This window comes from Salmo salar, chromosome ssa01, assembly GCF_905237065.1.
Source record: "Salmo salar chromosome ssa01, Ssal_v3.1, whole genome shotgun sequence".
Taxonomy (NCBI): domain Eukaryota; kingdom Metazoa; phylum Chordata; class Actinopteri; order Salmoniformes; family Salmonidae; genus Salmo; species Salmo salar.
The window spans coordinates 134,463,145-134,484,609 of NC_059442.1; the positions used below are offsets into that span (position 1 = coordinate 134,463,145).

Consider the following 21,465-nt stretch of genomic DNA (forward strand, 5'->3'; position numbering starts at 1 on the left):
TAAAAACAGCATTTCATGAAAAAAAAAAAAAAAGTGTAAACTGTAGCCATTTAGTTCCCTTTATATTGTATTCGCCTAAGCATGATCTTCATCCATATACCTATTCTTTTCAAAACTTGCTTTTTTGTGTCAGCAATTAGACATTGTTCTGGGGGGGGGGGTAGTTACCCCCTAGTACCCTACTATAGAAGCGACTGATTCCTCACTTCGCCTGACACGTAAGGACATCTTTACAATTGCGCAAGCAGGTAGCATTCAGAACTTTATAATTTCACAAGTGAGAGTGTAGGTGGGTGTTCCTAGTTTGCATTGTAGCCTAGGCTAGAGACGCGCGAATAGGCTACTCAAGAGGTGATCCAACAGGCTGCCCTGACTACACACTGGCTAAATGCTCAGCACGACCACACAGGTGCATCTGTCTTAACACGACCTCCTGTCTAGTCCTAGTATCTGCACACAGTAATACATTAAGGGAACGGCATACGACAATGAGCTCCTCTCTTACCAAAAGCGAATCTACCACCTCTCTGCTGAGAGCTTCGGCCGTGCCGGTGAGTCGGAGGTCCGAACATTCCGAGCATCATGGGTCGCGCAGCCACTGCAGTCACATCCATCAACCCGACGGAGGTAAAGATGTACCAGACGAGCCGTGTTGGACCGATGAGCGCGAGGCAAGCGCGCGCAGACCCCTTTGTCAACCGAGCCATGCTGGTGGCAGGACAGACAGGAATGGATGTGATAAACGGGGACATTCCCACCAGCAAAGCAGCCACTACAATGACTGCTACAGCCAGGAAGAAATTAGAGAGCGGATGGATCGGAGCGGGAAAGACCGCAGTAAGTCGTCTAGACACCCACACCACCACCACCACCACCACAACACCTCAAGAGGTGACCTGCCGCCAGCGCATCACCACGGCAACGCACGTCCGGGGCGGAGGTCCTCGCCAACTCCATCCTATACTAAACAATCCGACGATACTGCGTACTTTTTTGAATCAAAGGACAGAATAAATACTGGGTCGTCCACGAGTTTAAACTCGGTCCCACCCGCAACGTCCACGCCAGTTCCCGGCCCCGTTACCAGCCGCACCTCCAAAAGACTCAGCACAGCTCCATCTGAACATGACTCCAATCTGCACCCGATAGTGAAATCAGTCTTCGGGCAGGTACGTAGTAGTCCCGCGTCTAGACAGAACTACAACACATGATTACTCTCGAACAAACATTCAAAGTCAGCACAAGGATTCAACAAGTAAATTAGACTGGGGATTAATAGTCATTATCAATACATACGCCCATTGCCAAAAAACGGCGCGCGACAGAAGTTCCCTTTTTATTCTAATTGTCGGGTAATTTCTAATTGTCATTTTAGACAACCTTCATAGGGTACACCATCACTATAGTGTAAAACTGACTGTCTCTAACAAAATGCAAAAAGATTCAACTTAATTTACACCGTTGTCCCGTTAATGCATTGGTTTAAACCGCACTCTTATGAATAAACGCGTAGGTGTTTGTTGTGTAACAAAGAAATGGGAAAAAAAACACGTTTAAAGTTCCAATGCAGCTGTTTTTTTTAAAATCTCAATATCAAATCATTTATGGGTAACAAATAAGTACCTTACTGTGATTGTTTTCAATAAAAATGGTCAAATCAACAAAAATAGCTTCTTAGCAAAGAGCAATTTTCAAGCAAGAATTTTACTAGGACTGTCTGGGAGTGGTCTGAGTTGGGAGGGGAAAACGGAAAACTAGCTGTTACTGGCAGAGAAGTTTGGAACTCTCCTTCTTATTGGTCTGTTGACACATTTACCGCCTGGTGTTGTCACTAGGCAAGCCAAAACTGCATCCCACCAAAACAGGATGACATTTCACGTGGTCTTGTCTCTTACACTAAAAAGGCTTTATCATAATGTTCACAATTTCACAATATTGTTTCAACCTCATAGTGTGGAAATATATATATCATCTCAGGAAAACATGTTTTTGAACGTTTTTTGAACAGTAATTCATGACACAGAAATGTAGAATGCCTGACAACAGAGAAGGTATTCTGGATTTTTCCAACTGCACTACACAATGTCTCAAACTTGCCCCCAAGATTCCAATGCCTTAATATATTTGAAAGAAGACAGTTTGAGACATATGAATAGTAGCCTATGGCTCAGACAGCTCAGACATGCGTGATATACACACCTAGAGAAAAATGCAATGCTTCACAGTGTCAGGTTGGTCTGGTAGGGTCAAAGGTGAGGGACAGGTAGAGCAGCAACCCAAGCCAAAATGTGACCGGACACCCATTCACCCCTGCTGACTATATTAAAAATGTATGTTCATTTTGAGTCCAAATTGAACTTCCGTGTATCTGATAATTAGTTTGATGGAGGGGTTGGCAGACTACCATGCGTAGCGGTATGAATAAGGATACTCTCATCATGTCTGTTAGGTGGATAAACTTTCCAATCCTGTGGAAATTGTAGCTGTGCTGAACACCCGACTGCACACACGCACACACAAGCATTCACAAGCATACACACATGCACGCACACACACACACACACACACACACACACACACACACACACACACACACACACACACACACATACACACACCCAGCTATTTGTGGTAAGTCACACTCACATCAAGTGTTTAAAAAAGAAAGTGACATTGAACAGTGATAACACTGTGAGAAATTGGGGAAGGTAAAGGTATAATCTACGCTATACTTTGGGGCTGTACACCTACAGATGGAGAGGTGAGGGTGGATGGTAAAAGAAGGGTGCTTCTCCATCTCTTCATTCCTGCATCCCATCTCCTCTACCATCTACAAATACGGAAGCCCTCCTCAAAGTCCTCATACAATAGTCTCATTCCTACTGTGCCTCTGTTGCTCTTCATATAGGATATCCAGTTTTTCTTTCTGCGCTTTGAAATATTCGTCTCAGTGCTGAAGGAGATATAAAGCTCAGGAGCCAATACTTTCCTCGTGTTAATTTGTGCCAGAAATAACTTCACTCAATCTAGGCCAGAGCTCTAATCAGTCACAGGAGTTCCAGGCAGCAAACCCCAATCTATGCAGCACTGCTGTGCTCTATAGTGCCTATCTCAATCTGCTCCATAGTGAGACAGTAGCCCTCTATCACTCTATCCAATCATTATGCTTTGAAATGGCAATACAGAAGGACCTCTAATGACAGTATCTGTTCACACTCGCTTCCCTGTGAAGTTGCTCAGCTGGAGGAGTTTTCAAGTAGAAAAAGTGTGCAAGGTGACTGTGTCACTTGATGCTAGTTACTGAAAATCCGAGACTTGTCACAACGCTCTCAGACTCTTTCAGTAGTATCACATCTATAACTGGATATGCAGTGTGGTTGAGTCCAATTAAGTCATTGCAAAGTTTCAATGCACCTGAGAGTTGTGTTGTGGTGCCTAGACATTGCAAGATGTTCTGTTTGTCTGGTACAAAGGTCGTCTGTGTGTGTGCGTGTGTGTGCGCGCGTGTGTGTGTGTACTTCCCTGTGTGTGTTTGCACAAATGTGCATGTTTGGACCTTTGGTTGTGATACTCTATTAGAAGACACTGCCTTTCACATTTATATGTCACATCTGATCGTGTTTTTTCATTGGCACTGGTACAAGTATACTTTGAATACATGTTTTGATATGGAGTGAGAATATACCCACTGACATTCTATATTTCATATTTCCATCAAGGTCTGCATACAATCCCTACAGAACTTATTCTCTGCCAGTGGAAGCTAAATATAGCATTCCCAAGACCTGATTATAAGAGAGTAGTGGAGAGCAGCCTTTTATTTGGTACTAAAAATATTCATATCCTTTGGTTAATGCGCTACCTGACAAAGCCAGTTTGCAAGCTGGTGACTAAAGCAGGGATTCCTGCATAAGCAAACAAATTATCTCAAGCATCCGTATAAATGGCAGGTTTTCATTTTCTATAGAAGGAATGACTGAAATAGAGGGGCTATGAGGTCATGAGACTAATGAGTGTTTAAGGAGGAATGATTCCTATCAGTAAAGGAACATCTTGACCTAAGAACGACATCGCGGTCTAGGCGTATGAATAAATAAAACAACACACATTTTGGTCAGTCATGATAACAACATCATTACACTCCTACTCTCAGTTCACGGGGAACATAATTATCGCACACGTAACTGCTTTCATATTTTCAGTTCATCTGTGTTGTACTTAGCAGACTGTATGTCGATGTAGTCGTACATTAATTACAGTATATAGGCTACATTTTCCATCGCTACCAATCCAGGTAACAGCAGCACCTTGTTCATGGACAGAACAGCAGTGGGTCTGTGTCCGACCTGGAACTATCACCAGTGACCTTCTGCCTTGCTTCTTAGCCACAATTGGGTCAAGCTCTTCTTTCAGTCTATTCGCAGCTTTCACTGCTGTATTGAGTACTTTATTTGACCTAAAGATACCTGTTCTGAGGAAAGGGAAATATTCATTGGAAGTCTGGGAAAAGAAGTAAATGGATGATAGTTTTCTCAACAATGAGAAAACACCTCTGAGATGAGACCACCAGATGGAGGTGGCTGCTTGCAGTTTGTTAAACAGAGAGTGTGCGTTTGTTTGTAAGATTTGTGTCAAGGATTTGCATTACTATAAACCGTGGATACAAACACAAAGCATTTTCAATGTATTCAAAGTGGTGTATTTGTGTGTACATCCGTGTTTGATAACAGGCGGTGTGTTGGTGCTGCAGTTGACCCAGCTTGAGCTAATAAGTTGCTCATTATTAAACTGTGTTGTGTGTTAATGATTTTGACAATCACACATTAGCAAATCCACAGTTCTCAAACCAAGCCTCTGTGTGTCAGATAAGCAGGTATGTAAGGAATTGGATCAATAGGAGGAGGGATCCGAGCTAGGTGGACAGGCATGCAAATAGACCTGGGTTATGTAAGGAAAACACAGGACTCTATTTTTCCTCTTCAGCTCCCTGTTGTCACAGCATCTGACAGCTCTCTGGTAAAATCACAGCTGAGGCTTCCTTTTCCCTTGCTCCCTTTTCCTGCTGTTGCTCTCTCTCCCTCCTCCCTACCTTCCCTTGTCACTCTTCCACTGAACCATCGCCTCTTTCCCCCTCTCTCTCTCTCCTTTGTCAGTCTCATTCCTTTCCCTTTTTATTGGTTCTCTGACCATCTTTCCATCCCTCCCTTTTTACCCCCCCCCCCTCCCCCCTCTCCCGCCAGGGTCATACTGACCTTGATGAGGTCTGAAAGGGAAAGAGGTTAGAGGGGGGCAGAGAAAATGGAGAGAGATCATGGATGATAGAAAATAGAGAGAAAAGGGGAAGGGAAAGGAGGTGTGGATAAGCTGCTATGATGTAGGTATTGTCGTATGAACCACGTCATTTCAGGTTTCAATATGTCTATCGCCCAAAGACTATTTATAGCCACGGATGGGTATTTATACAGTCCATTAACGGATGGTTGTGAAGGAGCTAGATGTTTTCACTATTCAGTTAAATCCTCATTGAAATGGGAAGGATTAGACCGTGAAATTCAAGAGACTGTGTAATGACGTGTGTGTGTCCGTGCGCATGTGCGTTCACGCGTGTGTTTGTGTGTGAATATTAATTATTAATATTCATGGTAACCTGAGGCTGTCTGTAGCCAGTGAGTGAGTGAGTGAGTGAGTGAGTGAGTGAGTGAGAGTGAGAGTGAGAGAGAGAGAGAGAGAGAGAGAGAGAGAGGCAGAGAGAGAAGAAAGAGAGAAGTGTTATATTGGCTGGGGTTGTATAAAATACTATGTGCTTTGCTATTTGAAATGTTGACAGCAAACTACTCCCCCTCCATTCTCCTTTTTCATGAGCTTCTCTCTTCACTATCCCTAGCACGGAATGAATTAGTCTCAAATGAAAGATGATAGTTTCCTTGCCATAAAATAACAACCATTTCAACCTAATCAATTATTCACACTTGAATTAAAACGACTGTTATATTTTACCTCAGGAGATGACCAGTCACCATGAAGGTCACCATAGCCTCTCTCTGCCTGGGGTGCTTTTATAGGTCACTGAATGAATGCTCCTCTGGTGATCTTCACATACAGAGCTGTGAGGCTGCGAACATGCTACAAGGTCATCGTCCCAATTCAACTGGTTTCTCAGGCTCAGCTCTCCACCATAAGGAGACAGAGATAAGGGTTATCCATTCTTCAATATTTACCCCCAGATGAAACGAAAATACGAAGAATAAAGCACATTATTCATCTAGTTTCTCAGAAGAACATCTGTGTCTGAAATGTGAATAGTTATGTGAGGCAATGTAGCGTTATAATATACAGTAATAATTATAGGTCATTGGAGGAGGTACAACCTTTTTACAGGGAGACTAATATTTTCATTGTTGTACAGAGGTTACAGAATGAGCCCACACTCACATACAGTACCATAGTGTAGTACATTGGGTATAGTACATACATGGAATGAGAAAATACATACCATGACGGCATCATGAGAGATGACGTTATCAGCCCTCCCAGTCCCAGACCCCCTCTCCCTTCTCTCCCAGCTCAGATCTTCTTTCAACTGCGAAAGCAATTATTAACATTATATTTCCTATTGGAATTAGTTGCCTGTCTCTCCCGTGACAAACTGTATGCGTGTGTGCAGCTTGTTGAAATACTAATGCATGCTTTCCTTTGTGTGATGACTGTGGGTGTTCATGTGACTTGTTATTAGCACACATTATAGAGGGATTGTTGTACGGATGAGTCGATATCAGGAGGTGTGTGAATGCAGTGAGCATGATTGTTTATGTGAATTGGCACCATTACGTAGGTTTAGTAAGCTGTGTGTGTGTGTGTGTGTGTGTGTGTGTGTGTGTGTGTGTGTGTGTGTGTGTGTGTGTGTGTGTGTGTGTGTGTGTGTGTGTGTGTGTCTGTGTCTTTGCACTGACATTATGAGAGCCGACGGCTCCTGAGTCTGATTTCTGATGTGTTCTGATGTTCACAATGAGCCTCCGTAAGGGGAAACCGAGAGGCAGATAATAAATGAATGGAAGAGAGAGGATAGACGAGAGATAGGACCTTGGTGTGTGTAACTATGGGAAACAATTGACAAAGTCAAACAGGAAATGATGTTGTTGATTATGTGACCAGTGGCTCCACTGCAGGGGATTGCAGGGATTGCTATCAGCATCCCTGTGGCGCTTGCTGTCTAAAAGCTGAGACCCCTGTAGCTATCTAGCAAATATATGCAGTGATTTGTGGTGTGTGTTTGCGCGTGTGTGTAGTACATGTACGCATGTGTGTGTGTGTGTGTGTGTGGTCCATCATTCACATGCCTTTTATGTTCATTCCGTGCATATTCTGTAGAGCTTTGACTTTGATCTCAATACTGTCCTGTCTAGTTTAGCATGACTTTGTGATGAGCGTGCTCCTCTGTGTGTGTACATGTGTGTGTACGAGAGAGGGGGAGGTAGTCTATTGGTTAAGAGCGTTGGGCCAGTAACCATAAGGTCGCTGGTTAGAATCCCCGAGCTAACTAGGTGAAAAATCAGTCAATGTTTTCCCCTGTAGCAAGGCACTTAACCTTATTTCTCCTGTAAATTGCCCTGGAAAAGAGCATCTGACAAATGACTAAAATGTACATGAAGAGAGAGAGGGGAGGGAGAGAGCGAGGAGAGAGAGGGGGGAGAAAAAGAGAGGGGGAAGAGAGAGCGTGTGTTGTATTTTTAGCTCCACAGCCCCACATCTGTGTGTGTTTAATCCAGTGTATGCATGTGTGTATTTAATCCAGTGTATGCATGTGTGTGTTTTAATCCAGTGTATGCATGTGTGTGTTTAATCCAGTGTTTGCATGTGTGTGTTTAATCCAGTGTATGCATGTGTGTGTTTAATCCAGTGTTTGCATGTGTGTGTTTAATCCAGTGTATGCATGTGTGTGTTTTAATCCAGTGTATGCATGTGTGTGTTTAATCCAGTGTTTGCATGTGTGTGTTTAATCCAGTGTATGCATGTGTGTGTTTAATCCAGTGTATGCATGTGTGTGTTTAATCCAGTGTTTGCATGTGTGTGTTTAATCCAGTGTATGCATGTGTGTGTTTAATCCAGTGTATGCATGTGTGGGTTTAATCCAGTGTATGCATGTGTGGGTTTAATCCAGTGTATGCATGTGTGTGTTTAATCCAGTGTATGCATGTGTGTGTTTAATCCAGTGTATGCATGTGTGGGTTTAATCCAGGGTATGCATGTGTGGGTTTAATCCAGGGTATGCATGTGTGGGTTTAATCCAGGGTATGCATGTGTGTGTATCTGGATTAGTGTCTCCAGTGTGTTGCTCGGGGGAAGGTAATATGTTAATGAGCTTCTTTACCACTTTCTCTTTGCAGAGATGGTTTGAAACAGTACAACAGAGTGAGGGAGAGAGAGACGGGAGAGGGAGGGGGAAAAGAGGGAGAGACTGGGGGAGAGAGAGCGAGAGAGAGGACGGTGAGCCAATGAATAAAGCAATCTTGCATTTTCTGCTTTGAGCGCATGCATCTCGCTAAGACATGCCTGCCTCCTCTCCCTCTCATGTCTTTGTCACTTTGATCTTTCATTCTTTGTTGCATTTCTTTGCTTTCCTCCATTTAGGTTTACCTCCCCTCTTCCCTCTCTTCCTGTGACTCCCAGTGTCCTTCCCTCTAGGTCCTATGTTGATCCTGTGCAAGCGCACTCTCCCGCTCTTTCTCTGTGCGTCTCTCTCTCCCCCTAAATTCCCTCGTCTTAGTTTCTGACCCACTGGACCCCCCTTCTCTTTATCCCATGCATAGAAACACATGCACATGCAAACACACACGCAAACGCATGCACACACACCACACAGGCATACTAACACAGACACGTTTAGAGACGCACCACACAGCGAGAGGGACTTCACCATGGGGAACTCTGTCAAATCTCACTTCTCCAAGAAGGTAAGGTTTTGTGTACTGTGTTCTGGCTGTGGTCCACCTGAACCCCTGACTGTCTGTGGTGCATGTCACACTATGTGTCCTTAACTTGACTGCAGGCTATTGGACCACACTGGACCTTTTTGACCCTGGGATTGTGTCACGGGAGGTTGGTGGCAACTTCATTGGGGAGGACGGGCTCGTGGTAATGGCTGGAGCGGAATGAGTGGAATGGTATCCTGGTTTCCATGTGTTTGATGCCATTCCATTCGTTCTGTTCCAGACATTATTATGAGCCGTCCTCCCCTCAGCAGACTCTACTGGATTGTTTACAGTAGTGTTGGACTGTGAGAGACTCGGTTTTAGAGCACACTGCTGTATTGACCGTGAGAGACTCGGTTTTAGAGCACACTGCTGTATTGACCGTGAGAGACTCGGTTTTAGAGCACACTGCTGTATTGACTGTGAGAGACTCGGTTTTAGAGCACACTGCTGTACTGACCGTGAGAGACTCGGTTTTAGAGCACACTGCTGTATTGACTGTGAGAGACTCGGTTTTAGAGCACACAGCTGTATTGACTGAAAGAAACTTGGTTTTAGAGCACACTGCTGTATTGACTGAGAGAGACTCGGTTTTAGAGCACACTGCTGTATTGACTGAAAGAAACTCGGTTTTAGAGCACATTGCTGTATTGACTGTGAGAGACTCGGTTTTAGAGCACACTGCTGTATTGACTGTGAGAGACTCGGTTTTAGAGCACACTGCTGTATTGACTGTGAGAGACTCGGTTTTAGAGCACACTGTTGTATTGACTGTGAGAGACTCGGTTTTAGAGCACACTGCTGTATTGACTGGGAGAGACTCGGTTTTAGAGCACAGTGCTGTATTGACTGTGGGGCATCTCAGTCAGACTTCTGGTCTGAGGAGCAGTGCTCCCGCTCTTACAGGCTAGTTGTGAATATTAGAGGAGACAGGACAACCTAGTATGTCATGCTGTTGTCTCATCCACCCCACTGAACCACAGTAACTAAAATAGCCCGCTGACCAGCCTAGAATACCGACTGTGATGCTTGAAATAATTTGTGGACTGGATGACGACAATACCACTTTACCACGCACTAGGACTGTATTGTGTCTGCTTTTCCATATTTCATAGATATATACCAGATGGACATATAACAGTTTTTCCCTACTGAATGTCAGTTGTGCTGGAGTGACTGTGTTGGAGTCCTCAGCGTAGCCAATGAGGCTCAACCGTCACTCAACCGTAGTCGACAGTGTCTAGTTGTGTCCTGGAACCCGCTAGCTGGGATGAGTGGTGTCAATGAGCAGGTTCATGTCAAGATCGACCACACGAGTCAAAGGACTTAGCCCCAAACCAGCGCCACCACTTCACCCCTTTAGAGGGGATACAGTGGCGCGGACAAACCAACAGGTGGCGCCATCCTGTTTAAGCCTGCCTGCAGGAGCGCCATGCACCGTAACATGATTTTAGCAGAAACCTTGTTAACACAGGTTGTTTTTGCAACCGGCTGATGTTCATTGTTCCATACGTGGACTACAAACTGGATTTGACTGAGCGGCATGTACAGTGCCTTGCGAAAGTATTCTGCCCCCTTGAACTTTTCAACCTTTTGCCACATTTCAGGCTTCAAACATAAAGATATAAAACTGTAATTGTTTGTAAAGAATCAACAACAAGTGGGACACAATCATGAAGTGGAACGAAATTTATTGGATATTTCAAACTTTTTTAACAAATAAAAAACTGAAAAATTGGGCGTGCAAAATTATTCAGCCCCCTTAAGTTAATACTTTGTAGCGCCACCTTTTGCTGCGATTACAGCTGTAAGTCGCTTGGGGTATGTCTCTATCAGTTTTGCACATCGAGAGACTGACATTTTTGCCCATTCCTCCTTGCAAAACAGCTCGAGCTCAGTGAGGTTGGATGGAGAGCGTTTGTGAACAGCAGTTTTCAGTTCTTTCCACAGATTCTCGATTGGATTCAGGTCTGGACTTTGACTTGGCCATTCTAACACCTGGATATGTTTATTTGTGAACCATTCCATTGTAGATTTTGCTTTATGTTTTGGATCATTGTCTTGTTGGAAGACAAATCTCCGTCCCAGTCTCAGGTCTTTTGCAGACTCCATCAGGTTTTCTTCCAGAATGGTCCTGTATTTGGCTCCATCCATCTTCCCATCAATTTTAACCATCTTCCCTGCCCCTGCTGAAGAAAAGCAGGCCCAAACCATGATGCTGCCACCACCATGTTTGACAGTGGGGATGGTGTGTTCAGGGTGATGAGCTGTGTTGCTTTTACGCCAAACATAACGTTTTGCATTGTTGCCAAAAAGGTCAATTTTGGTTTCATCTGACCAGAGCACCTTCTTCCACATGTTTGGTGTGTCTCCCAGGTGGCTAGTGGCAAACTTTAAACGACACTTTTTATAGATATCTTTAAGAAATGGCTTTCTTCTTGCCACTCTTCCATAAAGGCCAGATTTGTGCAGTACACGACTGATTGTTGTCCTATGGACAGAGTCTCCCACCTCAGCTGTAGATCTCTGCAGTTCATCCAGAGTGATCATGGGCCTCTTGGCTGCATCTCTGATCAGTCTTCTCCTTGTATGAGCTGAAAGTTTAGAGGGACGGCCGGGTCTTCGTAGATTTGCAGTGGTCTGATACTCCTTCCATTTCAATATTATCGCTTGCACAGTGCTCCTTTGGATGTTTAAAGCTTGGGAAATCTTTTTGTATCCAAATCCGGCTTTAAACTTCTCCACAACAGTATCTCGGACCTACCTGGTGTGTTCCTTGTTCTTCATGATGCTCTCTGCGCTTTAAACGGACCTCTGAGACTATCACAGAGCAGGTGCATTTATACGGAGACTTGATTACACACAGGTGGATTCTATTTATCATCATTAGTCATTTAGGTCAACATTGGATCATTCAGAGATCCTCACTGAACTTCTGGAGAGAGTTTGCTGCACTGAAAGTAAAGGGGCTGAATAATTTTGCACGGCCAATTTTTCAGTTTTTTATTTGTTAAAAAAGTTTGAAATATCCAATAAATTTCGTTCCACTTCATAATTGTGTCCCACTTGTTGTTGATTCTTCACAAAAAATTACAGTTTTATATCTTTATGTTTGAAGCCTGAAATGTGGCAAAAGGTCGAAAAGTTCAAGGGGGCCGAATACTTTCGCAAGGCACTGTATCTATAGAATGGATATATTGGACTTAGTTGTACAGTATCTGCCAGCGCTTACATGCTTAGTCTTTGTACAACAATGACAGCCACAGTTCTTTAGCTATCTAGTACAAAGATAACTGCACAATAAAGACATGATTTCATGTTCAGTGGGAGCGCTGGTTCACCATGCATCAGAGTTTTAAATCCCCTTCGGCAGCTGTACATCCTTGAGCGTGTACAGTACAATATGACAAGCAACAGTTGAAGCCATCTGGTAAATAGGGAAGTTACTTCTTGACTGATTCTCACCTTCCAATATTGTTCTAGCTGCCTTTTCAACGTCATCATTTTTAACATACGTCTCCGCATTAATAGTGATTTTGGTGACACGCTGGACCTTCAGAAAATCTGCACTGCTTCGTGCATCACTTGCTCAGATTACCCAGTGGACAGTGTGATGGGGTGCACTGTAGCAGGGCAGGAGCTGGCGCTAAAAATCCCATAGCAACAGATGGAGTATGAAGGTCACCCAAAATATCCCACCAAGCTAATTAAAATCCCACCAAGGGAGGGAAGGAAGGATAGTGCGGCAGGGGTAGAGAGAGAGCTGTCTCGCTGCTGAGAAAGGCTTTTTTGGGGGAAAACAAACAATGGAGGGAAATAGAAGCATGTCCTTCTTAAGTTGCCAGCTCAGTGTTCCTTGTATAGTGACCCTTTTGTCATAAGCCTGTCAGCGTTCCGGTCTCTGAACACAGCTCAGCTCTGTCCACTGATGCCACTTTTCTGTTTGTCTGTCATTCGACTGCAGAAAGGTTGGCCCTTATTTGCCTTGTTGCAGATTAATATTTGTAAAGGTTTCAATGGTGGCTGATGTTCCCCTCTTTAATTAACCTGAGGCTCTGTCTGTAATTGGGGCTGTGCATTGTGTGGCCTGCTGCTGCCCCGTGGTCCACAGACTAATTGGTCATTATAATGTAATGGCTGGATGGATTTGATTCCTTCCATCATTGGGACAATGGCTAATTGGAACGAGCACAAATAAGCCATCCATCGCTTTCATATGCAAGTGGCTTTCCTGTCATGAACTTAACCCTGTATTTAAAGGTTAAATGGAGATTAGACAAAATGATGTATTGACAACCCTACATTTTTAACCAGTAATGAGTGTGACCATTTCTGGGGTACCTGTCACATGGAACACTGTACCACTACTAAACTGTGCCTGTCAAAAGCAATGGCTTGCAGATATTTGTTTGCGTCTTCCTGCGTGTTCTCCCGTGGATTGGTCTGATTGTCTTAGTTAGCTGTTGTGTCTCTTTGATTGTAGAAATCTGGCAGTGTGCTGAGTCAAATAAGTGTCCCCAGCTGCACAGAGAGCATCTTTAAGATGGATGGGTGGCATTCAGTGCCCCGTTCACTGAACCCAGCCCCTGACTGTGTTCCTTTCACATGACTGACACCCTGGCCAGCTCATTACCATCCTGACCTCTGACCTCACAGGGACCAGCAGACCTCAGCCTCTCTACCTCCACCTCCACCTCCACCCTCCCTCATGCCAGCTAGCCTCTTGTTGTAGTCTGACTCCATGTTGTCCATCCACAAGCTGAGTCACAGTCTGTGTCCCTGTCTCTGCCCCTGCGCCTCTATCTCCTGGCCCCACACCCTGGATGTCTGTGGCCCCAGGACCAGAAGAAGAACTACAGAGCAGTGCAGTCCTGTGAGGAGGGGACTGGGGGGGCCTATCTTGAGCCACTAGTGGCTATGGCTCAGAACGGAGGCAACATGCACAACATACTGGGGCCTGCCTGCATCTTTCTACGCAAGGGCTTCGCTGAGAGCCGGCAGGCTGTACGTAAGTCCAGACACAGACAGACACATGCCCATGATGCATGCAGAGACACATTTACAGTATGTAGCTGCACCTGATAAAACAGTGTTCACAAAAGCTTCCACACAATCATACAGACATTCTGTCTTTGTCTGCTTCTTTTTCACCCACGTTGACCAATACACTCCTTATGGACTCAAAGAAGAAGGTAATGGACTCCAAATATTTGCAGTAACCTACGAATAGAATGCCTGCCAGTTGGTGTGAAGATAAGTGTATGCGTATGCGACTGTGTGTGGGGGTGTGTGTGTGATGGCACTCATTGCCATTTGTGTCACGCTGATAGATTGTAAGTCCTTGTGGTACACCCAGTATTACCATGACAGAATGCCACCCTGAGTACTAAAGTCTGCGTGGAGCAGCGGGAGATGTCTTCAGCTGTCTCACTCTCACTGTGATCAGTGGCAAGGCCTTGTCGTTAAGGGAAGATGTGCACTGACCTCTCCTTGGTAGACTGGCACCGTTCATAGCCTGCCCTGACGATGTGCTCTGTTCTGGGGATGCAGGGGTGGAGGCGGGGTCGAGCTACTTCAAAGGCTAGTCTTTAAACTTGAGAGAGAACAAAAAAGGAACTCCTTCAGTCCTTGTTCCCTCACGACTCACCACCAACCTTCAAAGGTGGCATGTACCTCTCACCTAAGTAGATGGGCTACTCAGACAAGCGTCAGACAAATTCTCTAGACTAAGTTGCATTTGGGTAGCCTGACAACTCACACTAAATTCTTCCCCTGTTTTTTGGTTCGCTACATACTTTAGTCTGAGACTGCTAACATTGAAGTAATTTGTCATGACAAAGGGCACGAGGGGCGTTGTCCAAAGAAAGACATCAACGATTGGATCGTCTCTAACTAATCAGTATCAAAGCCAATGAAGCTTTGCACTACGTGTGTCCTGGCCGAATACATTGGTTTCTGGACCAATCAGACGGCTCCAAATGTGTTCGCATTCGGTGAAGGGTTGGGGAGCTACTCAGATCCAGACTTATTGCGGAGAAGAGTAACGTCAGTGGGCGTGGCATGGCATTTGGCCGGAGCAAGGAGTCTGGGTAGCCAGGCAAGCGTTTGGGTTCATCATTACATGATTTATCACAAGAAAGGGGTTGCACACATGACAAAGGTACTCTATGATATATTATACTGAACAAAAATATAAACGCAACATGTAAAGTGCTGGTCCCGTGTTTCATGAGCTGAAATAAAAGATACCAGACATGTTCCATATGCACAAAAAGTGTATTTCTCTCAAATTTGGTGCACAAATTTGTTTACATCCCTGTTAGTGAGCATTTCTCCTTTACCAAGATAATCCATATCCCTGACAAGTGTGGCATATCAAGAAGCTGATTAAACCGCATTATCATTACATATATGCATCTTGTGCTGGGGACAATAAAAGGCCACTCTAAAATGTTCAGTTTTGTCCCTCAACACAATGCCACAGATGTCTCAAGTCTTGAGGGAGTGTGCAATTGGCATGCTGACTGCAGGAATGTCCACCAGAGCTGTTGCCAGAGAATTGAATGTTAATTTCTCTACCATAAGCCGCCTCCAAAGTCGTTTCAGAGAATTTGGCTGTATGTCCAACTGGCCTCACAATCGCAGAACACGTTTAACCACACCACCCCAGGACCTCCACATCCAGTTTCATAAACTGCGGGATCGTCTGAGATCAGCCACCCGGACAGCTGATAAAACTGAGGAGTATTTCTGTCTGTAATAAAGCCCTTTTGTGGGGAAAACGAATTCTGATTGGCTGGGCCTGGCTCTTCGGTGGGTCTATGCCCTCCCAGGCCCACCCATGGCTGCGCTCCTGCCCATTCATATGAAATCCATAGACTAAGGCCTAATTCATTTATTTCAATTGACTGATTTCCTTATATGAACTGTAACTCAGTAAAATCGTTGAAATTGTCGCATGTTGCGTTTATATTTTTCTTCATTATACTATTGTTGAATTGATCATATCTGACAAGAGTTTTGTAGCGTCATGAGTCAACACCTGAAGAATGTCACTTGCTGGATCCTGACCCTGTCTTGTAATTCTTTACAGGATAGAGAGCTGAGGCCGGAGGAAATGGATGGTAAGTATCCTTATACAGGAGCATACAGTTTAAATGACAAAGAGCCTTCATATTGCATGGTATTGCATGGTATTGCATAGTCCAGATCGGGCTGTAGCAGTCCTCACTGGTTTAGATGCAGACCAACAAAGGGTCTGACCTTGGTAAACTTTCATTGTCATGTTGTGTGCCTTTAAGTGCCTTTCCATGAACTTTTCTGCCCAAAATCATCATTGAGCCTGCGGACTGTTCCAAGCTTACACAAGCTTACCTCTCACTCTCATGTTCATTATACCACTACACTCATTGTAGTAGTAACGATAAACTAACAATGATTTTGATAATGTGGTTGAAAAACCCATTTCCCAATGTGTGTCTCTGTCTCGCAGAGTTGCGTGAGGCTTTTAAAGAGTTTGACAAAGACCATGATGGCTTCATCGGCTGTAAAGACCTGGGCAACTGCATGAGGACCATGGGCTACATGCCTACTGAGATGGAGCTGATTGAACTGAGCCAGCAGATCAATATGAACTGTGAGTAACTGTGTGTGTGTGTGTGTGTGTGTGTGTGTGTGTGTGTGTGTGTGTGTGTGTGTGTGTGTGTGTGTGTGTGTGTGTGTGTGTGTGTGTGTTTAATAAGATAGGGAGAATGTCGTGAGCGTAAAGGTCCAGTGTTCCTTTGTTCTATGATATTTCCTCTCCCTCTCTCTGTCTTTCTCTCTCTCTCTCTGTGTCGTTCTCTCTGTCTTTCTCTCTCTGTCTTTCTCTCTCTCTCCCTCTAACACTTTCCTTTTTAACTCTCTAATTACCCCTCTTTCTCTCTGTCTTTCTCTCCCTCTCTGTCTTTCTCTCTCTCTGTCTTTCTCTCTGTCTTTCTCTCTCTCTGTCTTTCTCTCACTCTCTGTCTTTCTCTCTCTCTCTGTCTTTCTCTCTCTCTCTGTCTTTCTCTCTCTCTCTGTCTTTCTCACTCTCTGTCTTTCTCTCTCTCTGTCTTTCTCTCTCTCTGTCTTTCTCTCACTCTCTGTCTTTCTCTCTCTCTCTGTCTTTCTCTCTCTCTCTGTCTTTCTCTCTCTCTCTGTCTTTCTCACTCTCTGTCTTTCTCTCTCTCTGTCTTTCTCTCTCTCTGTCTTTCTCACTCTCTGTCTTTCTCACTCTCTGTCTTTCTCTCTCTCTGTCTTTCTCTCTCTCTGTCTTTCTCTCTCTCTCTGTCTTTCTCTCTCTCTCTGTCTTTCTCTCTCTCTGTCTTTCTCTCTCTCTCTGTCTTTCTCTCTCTCTCTGTCTTTCTCTCTCTCTCTGTCTTTCTCACTCTCTGTCTTTCTCTCTCTCTGTCTTTCTCTCTCTCTGTCTTTCTCTCACTCTCTGTCTTTCTCTCTCTCTCTGTCTTTCTCTCACTCTCTGTCTTTCTCTCTCTCTGTCTTTCTCTCTCTCTGTCTTTCTCTCTCTCTGTCTTTCTCTCTCTCTCTGTCTCTGTAGCCTTTTCCAACTCTCTTTTATTATTTCCTCTCTCTATCTCCTCTCCATCCCCTAACACACACTCAAAGACTTTCAGTCACCATTACACACAGGCCTCTGAACATTCAAGGTCCAGTACCTCTGACGTACATCCTTTTAACAATTATCCCTGAAAGGAACATAAAATCACATCCGTCCAATAAATACTCTGTGAGCTTTGGGAACATTAATGGCTGAATATGACGCTGTAGATGTGACAAATAGCATAAGTCTTGCCAGCTTTGTCTTTCTGTCCTCTTTCAAGGTTGCATGTTTCTGTCATTGTGCAAATGTCCCTGTAGATGTATTCTGTAGAAATTAATGTTTCCTATATCCTCTATCTCACACAGTGGGAGGACATGTTGACTTTGAGGACTTTGTGGAGCTGATGGGGCCAAAACTTCTGGCTGAAACAGCAGATATGATCGGGGTCAAGGAGCTGAGGGACGCTTTTAAAGAGGTGAGAATAAGGGATGGAGAGAAAGGGGGTGGTATGGAATGAGAAAAGAATAAGAGAGAGAGTGATGGAAGTACAGTGAGAGGGAAAGGAAGATAATGAAAATAGGAAGATAATGAAAATAGAAATTAGATAATAGAGAAAGAAAGTACCAAATCCAAAGGCAATGAAAGAAAGCTAGAAAGGTTTAAGCTAAAGGAAAGTTGATTCAATGAGGAGAAGCACTACATACAAGGGGAACTCAGTAGTCATTTGGGAGAGATGACGGTGTTTGGAAAGGGCAGAATACAATATTGCATGATTAACTAGTTCACTATTAATTACTCGTTCAGTTTGACACCAACGGTGATGGCAAGATCAGCACATCAGAACTCAGAGAAGCAATGAAAAAACTTCTTGGTCAACAGGTAAGAAAAGCAGTCTTTCTGTTTGTGTGTTCTTTCACTCAACTTGTCCACCTATCTGTCTGATCCTGTCACTGTAGCCTACATCAGAGTAGTGTTATTTCTCGGTTCTTTCCCTGTTCTGCTAGGTTGGTCACAGGGACCTAGAAGACATCCTGCGGGACATTGACCTGAATGGAGATGGTCACGTAGACTTTGAAGGTGAGCTGTCCAAGTGGGTTCTACGATGCCTCCTTATAGGACGTTATTTGACCGGTATTATCGTCATTGTTATTTTGTTGTATGAAACATCCCAGTGGGCACGAACTGGTTGAATCAATGTTGTGTCCACATCATTTCAACAAAAGTCAAACCTGGATTTGAAAAAGTCATCAATGTTAAGGAATTCCTTGGAATGTTTGTCTCTTTTTCACCCAATTTTTAACCTAAATCCAATGACATGGTTCAAATTGTTGTTGATTTCACGTTGAATTCACGTTGGTTGAAAACTCTATCAAATGTAAATCCAAACTAGATGTTGAACTGACGTCTGTGCCCAGTGGGATTAAATTGCAGCACCTGACAAATCCCTCTCCACTGTTCATATTCAACCAGCCCCTTTGGGATTGCTGATATTGCTCAAAGTGAGCTACCTCATAATAACAAGTCTCCACAAGATTTTCTAGCTTGCTTTATTGAACATAAAGCAAGCTAGAAATCTTGTGGAGACTAATCCCTTCGGACACTCTCACATACTCAAATACAAACACAGTGCACAAACACTCGCTGTCTCTCTACCGCTCACACACACTCTCTCAATCACACACACACTCTCTCTCCAGCTTCACACTCACATTATCTCTCTCACACACATACAAGCACATTCACATGCGTAGACACGCTGCCTCAGTGCCAATCCTCACACTCAGTTTGAGTCAGGATACTCCAGCGTCATGCTGAGAGTGAGGCGGGAGGATGAAGGGCTGTCTGTCAGATTATCTCCACACCAAGGGATTATGTCACCTCATAGATGACCAAGAGAACAAGGAAAGCATTTTCTCTCTCTCAAGACAGGCGGGAGAAAAATAGCAGTGTGCGGCTATTCTTCCGAGAGTCATTACCCACTAAATCCATCCAGGTTTAGGATCCCCAGTGCTCATTTAGAAATAGAATTGTTGCTATGAAAATACACCTTTATTTTTATTGGCTGATAGCAGCGCGTACAGTTCTTCAGAGCGCCATGCTCTTCAGCCCCTACACTTGATCTAAATCATGTTCATTCTCTATCTCTGTTGTTTTATTCATCTTTCTCCACACCCCTCAGAGTTTGTACGTATGATGTCTCGCTGAGTGACAGGTTAAGCACCTGCAGGTCACGTTTCTGACGGGCCCCTTTTCCTGGTAAGAGAGGAAGAGAAGGAGAAGAGATGCCGGAGTCCTAACCAACGGACCACTTACCTCTGACTTCTGTACAACAGAAGGGGAAAACGACATATCAACAACCGCCCTGCTACTGCCACATCCGAAGACGAGCACAGAAGCTGACGGAACAACGTCAGCGATCATGATGCTGTATGCTGCTGTCTTTTAGAGCAAAACAGAACAACAGCCAGCCTCCCACAATTTTACACTGTACATTTCCGATATTAGAGAAAACATTTGTAGGTGTTTACAGGGGCTAAAGAGCAATGTGATGTTTGAGCTACTTACAATCATTACCATGGTTGGTTAAGGCTGTGGGAAAGTAAAGGAGACACATTGACATTTTTAGCATTTTCTCATGCTAGCGTCTCCCATAACTAACCTAAAGCACTATATTCCCCTCTGGGGCTTTGTACTGCTCAGCTAAACTTTTTAATGGCAATATTATTTCAATGTACCTACTGTCAAAATATGTATTGTTCATGTGTGCTTTCGTGTATGTTTGTGTGTACCTCAATTCTCCCATATTGTACGATTCCATATGTCTTAAGCTTCTGTAGAGTTAGTTTCAAACCCAAGGCAAATGCTAGCCAACTGTCTCTGTCTTGAAATACATCTCATGTATTAGCGCTGATGCACTTCTTCAGATTTTATTATTATCAAACACATAGAGTTACATTATACAAGCTTTGAACATAGATGGGCAACTGCTTTGATAAAGGAAAGAGCATTTTCATGAAAACCGAAGACTGGGGAATGGGGTAGCAATCATAATTCAACTGTTTACGTCTGGCCAACCCAATACCCAAAAATGTGCACATTGTTTTGCATGAATACTGAGATTGCAAGCTCCACTTTTGTTTTAACCAGACACACTGTCACGCTGTCACTCCATACAAATCAACAATGTGCACCACAGACAAGCATACACACTGTAATTTATTGTGGTGATCGACATAACATTGAAACCTGTGTCTCTCTATGTGTGTGAAATCAGTGTGTATCTCTGTACTGATGAGAGTGTGTTTGTGTTTGAGTGTAGAACTTGTGAGTTTTTGTGTGTCTCCCTTATGCAGTCTTATTTGTGACTTGAATTTGTCTTGTGCGATTCTATGCATGCCAAATACTAAAACAATGTGTAGCATAGTAGTTGAGAATAAAGAGCTTTATTGCAATTATACACTTTGTGTGTGTGTGTGACCTTGTCTATCTGCATTCAGAGCAGAGAGCAATCAGACTGGACCTGAGCTAGTTGGATATACACTGAGTGTACAAAACATTATGAACACCTGCCCTTTCCATGACATAGACTCAGGATTTTCAAGCCTTGAGACAATTGAGACATGGATTGTTTATGTGTGCCATTCAGAGGGTGAATGGGCAAGACAAAAGATTTAAGTACCTGTGAACGATGTATAGTAGTAGGTGCCAGGCGCACCGGTTTGTGTCAAGAACTACAACGCTGCTGGGTTTTTCACACGCAACAGTTTCCCGTGTGTATCAAGAATGGTCCACCACCCAAAGGACATCCAGCCAACTTAACAGAACTGTGGGAAGCATTGGAGTCAACATGGGCCAGTATCCCTGTGGAACGATTTCGACACCTTGTAGAATCCATGCCCCGACGAATTGAGGCTGTAT

The 21,465-nt window shown here is 43.9% G+C and overlaps 1 protein-coding gene across 2 annotated transcripts; it reads left to right on the plus strand.

The window, feature by feature from the left end:
* The first annotated feature begins 211 nt into the window (after nucleotides 1-211).
* LOC106564675 (calcium-binding protein 1) lies at nucleotides 212-21,004 on the plus strand. 2 transcript variants are annotated; one of them, XM_014130904.2, is made up of 9 exons: nucleotides 8,152-8,951; nucleotides 13,809-13,973; nucleotides 14,156-14,161; nucleotides 16,063-16,093; nucleotides 16,462-16,605; nucleotides 17,913-18,022; nucleotides 18,352-18,426; nucleotides 18,552-18,624; nucleotides 19,727-21,004. In XM_014130904.2, exons 1-9 carry the CDS (start codon nucleotides 8,814-8,816, stop codon nucleotides 19,750-19,752), a joined length of 768 nt encoding a protein of 255 aa, XP_013986379.1. In that variant the 5' UTR covers nucleotides 8,152-8,813; the 3' UTR covers nucleotides 19,753-21,004. The 2 variants fall into 2 exon arrangements, with proteins under 2 accessions (XP_013986369.1, XP_013986379.1); XM_014130894.1 differs by lacking the exons at nucleotides 8,152-8,951; nucleotides 13,809-13,973; nucleotides 14,156-14,161 and adding an exon at nucleotides 212-1,169.
* Nucleotides 21,005-21,465: the final 461 nt, after the last annotated feature.

Bases quoted from the DNA above. Each gene is read 5' to 3' on its own strand.
- LOC106564675 (XM_014130894.1), top strand. From the start codon at position 489: ATGAGCTCCTCTCTTACCAAAAGCGAATCTACCACCTCTCTGCTGAGA. The intron at 16,094-16,461 runs GTAAGTATCCTT...TCTGTCTCGCAG, and splicing joins GAGGCCGGAGGAAATGGATG to AGTTGCGTGAGGCTTTTAAA. The intron at 16,606-17,912 runs GTGAGTAACTGT...TATCTCACACAG, and splicing joins CCAGCAGATCAATATGAACT to TGGGAGGACATGTTGACTTT.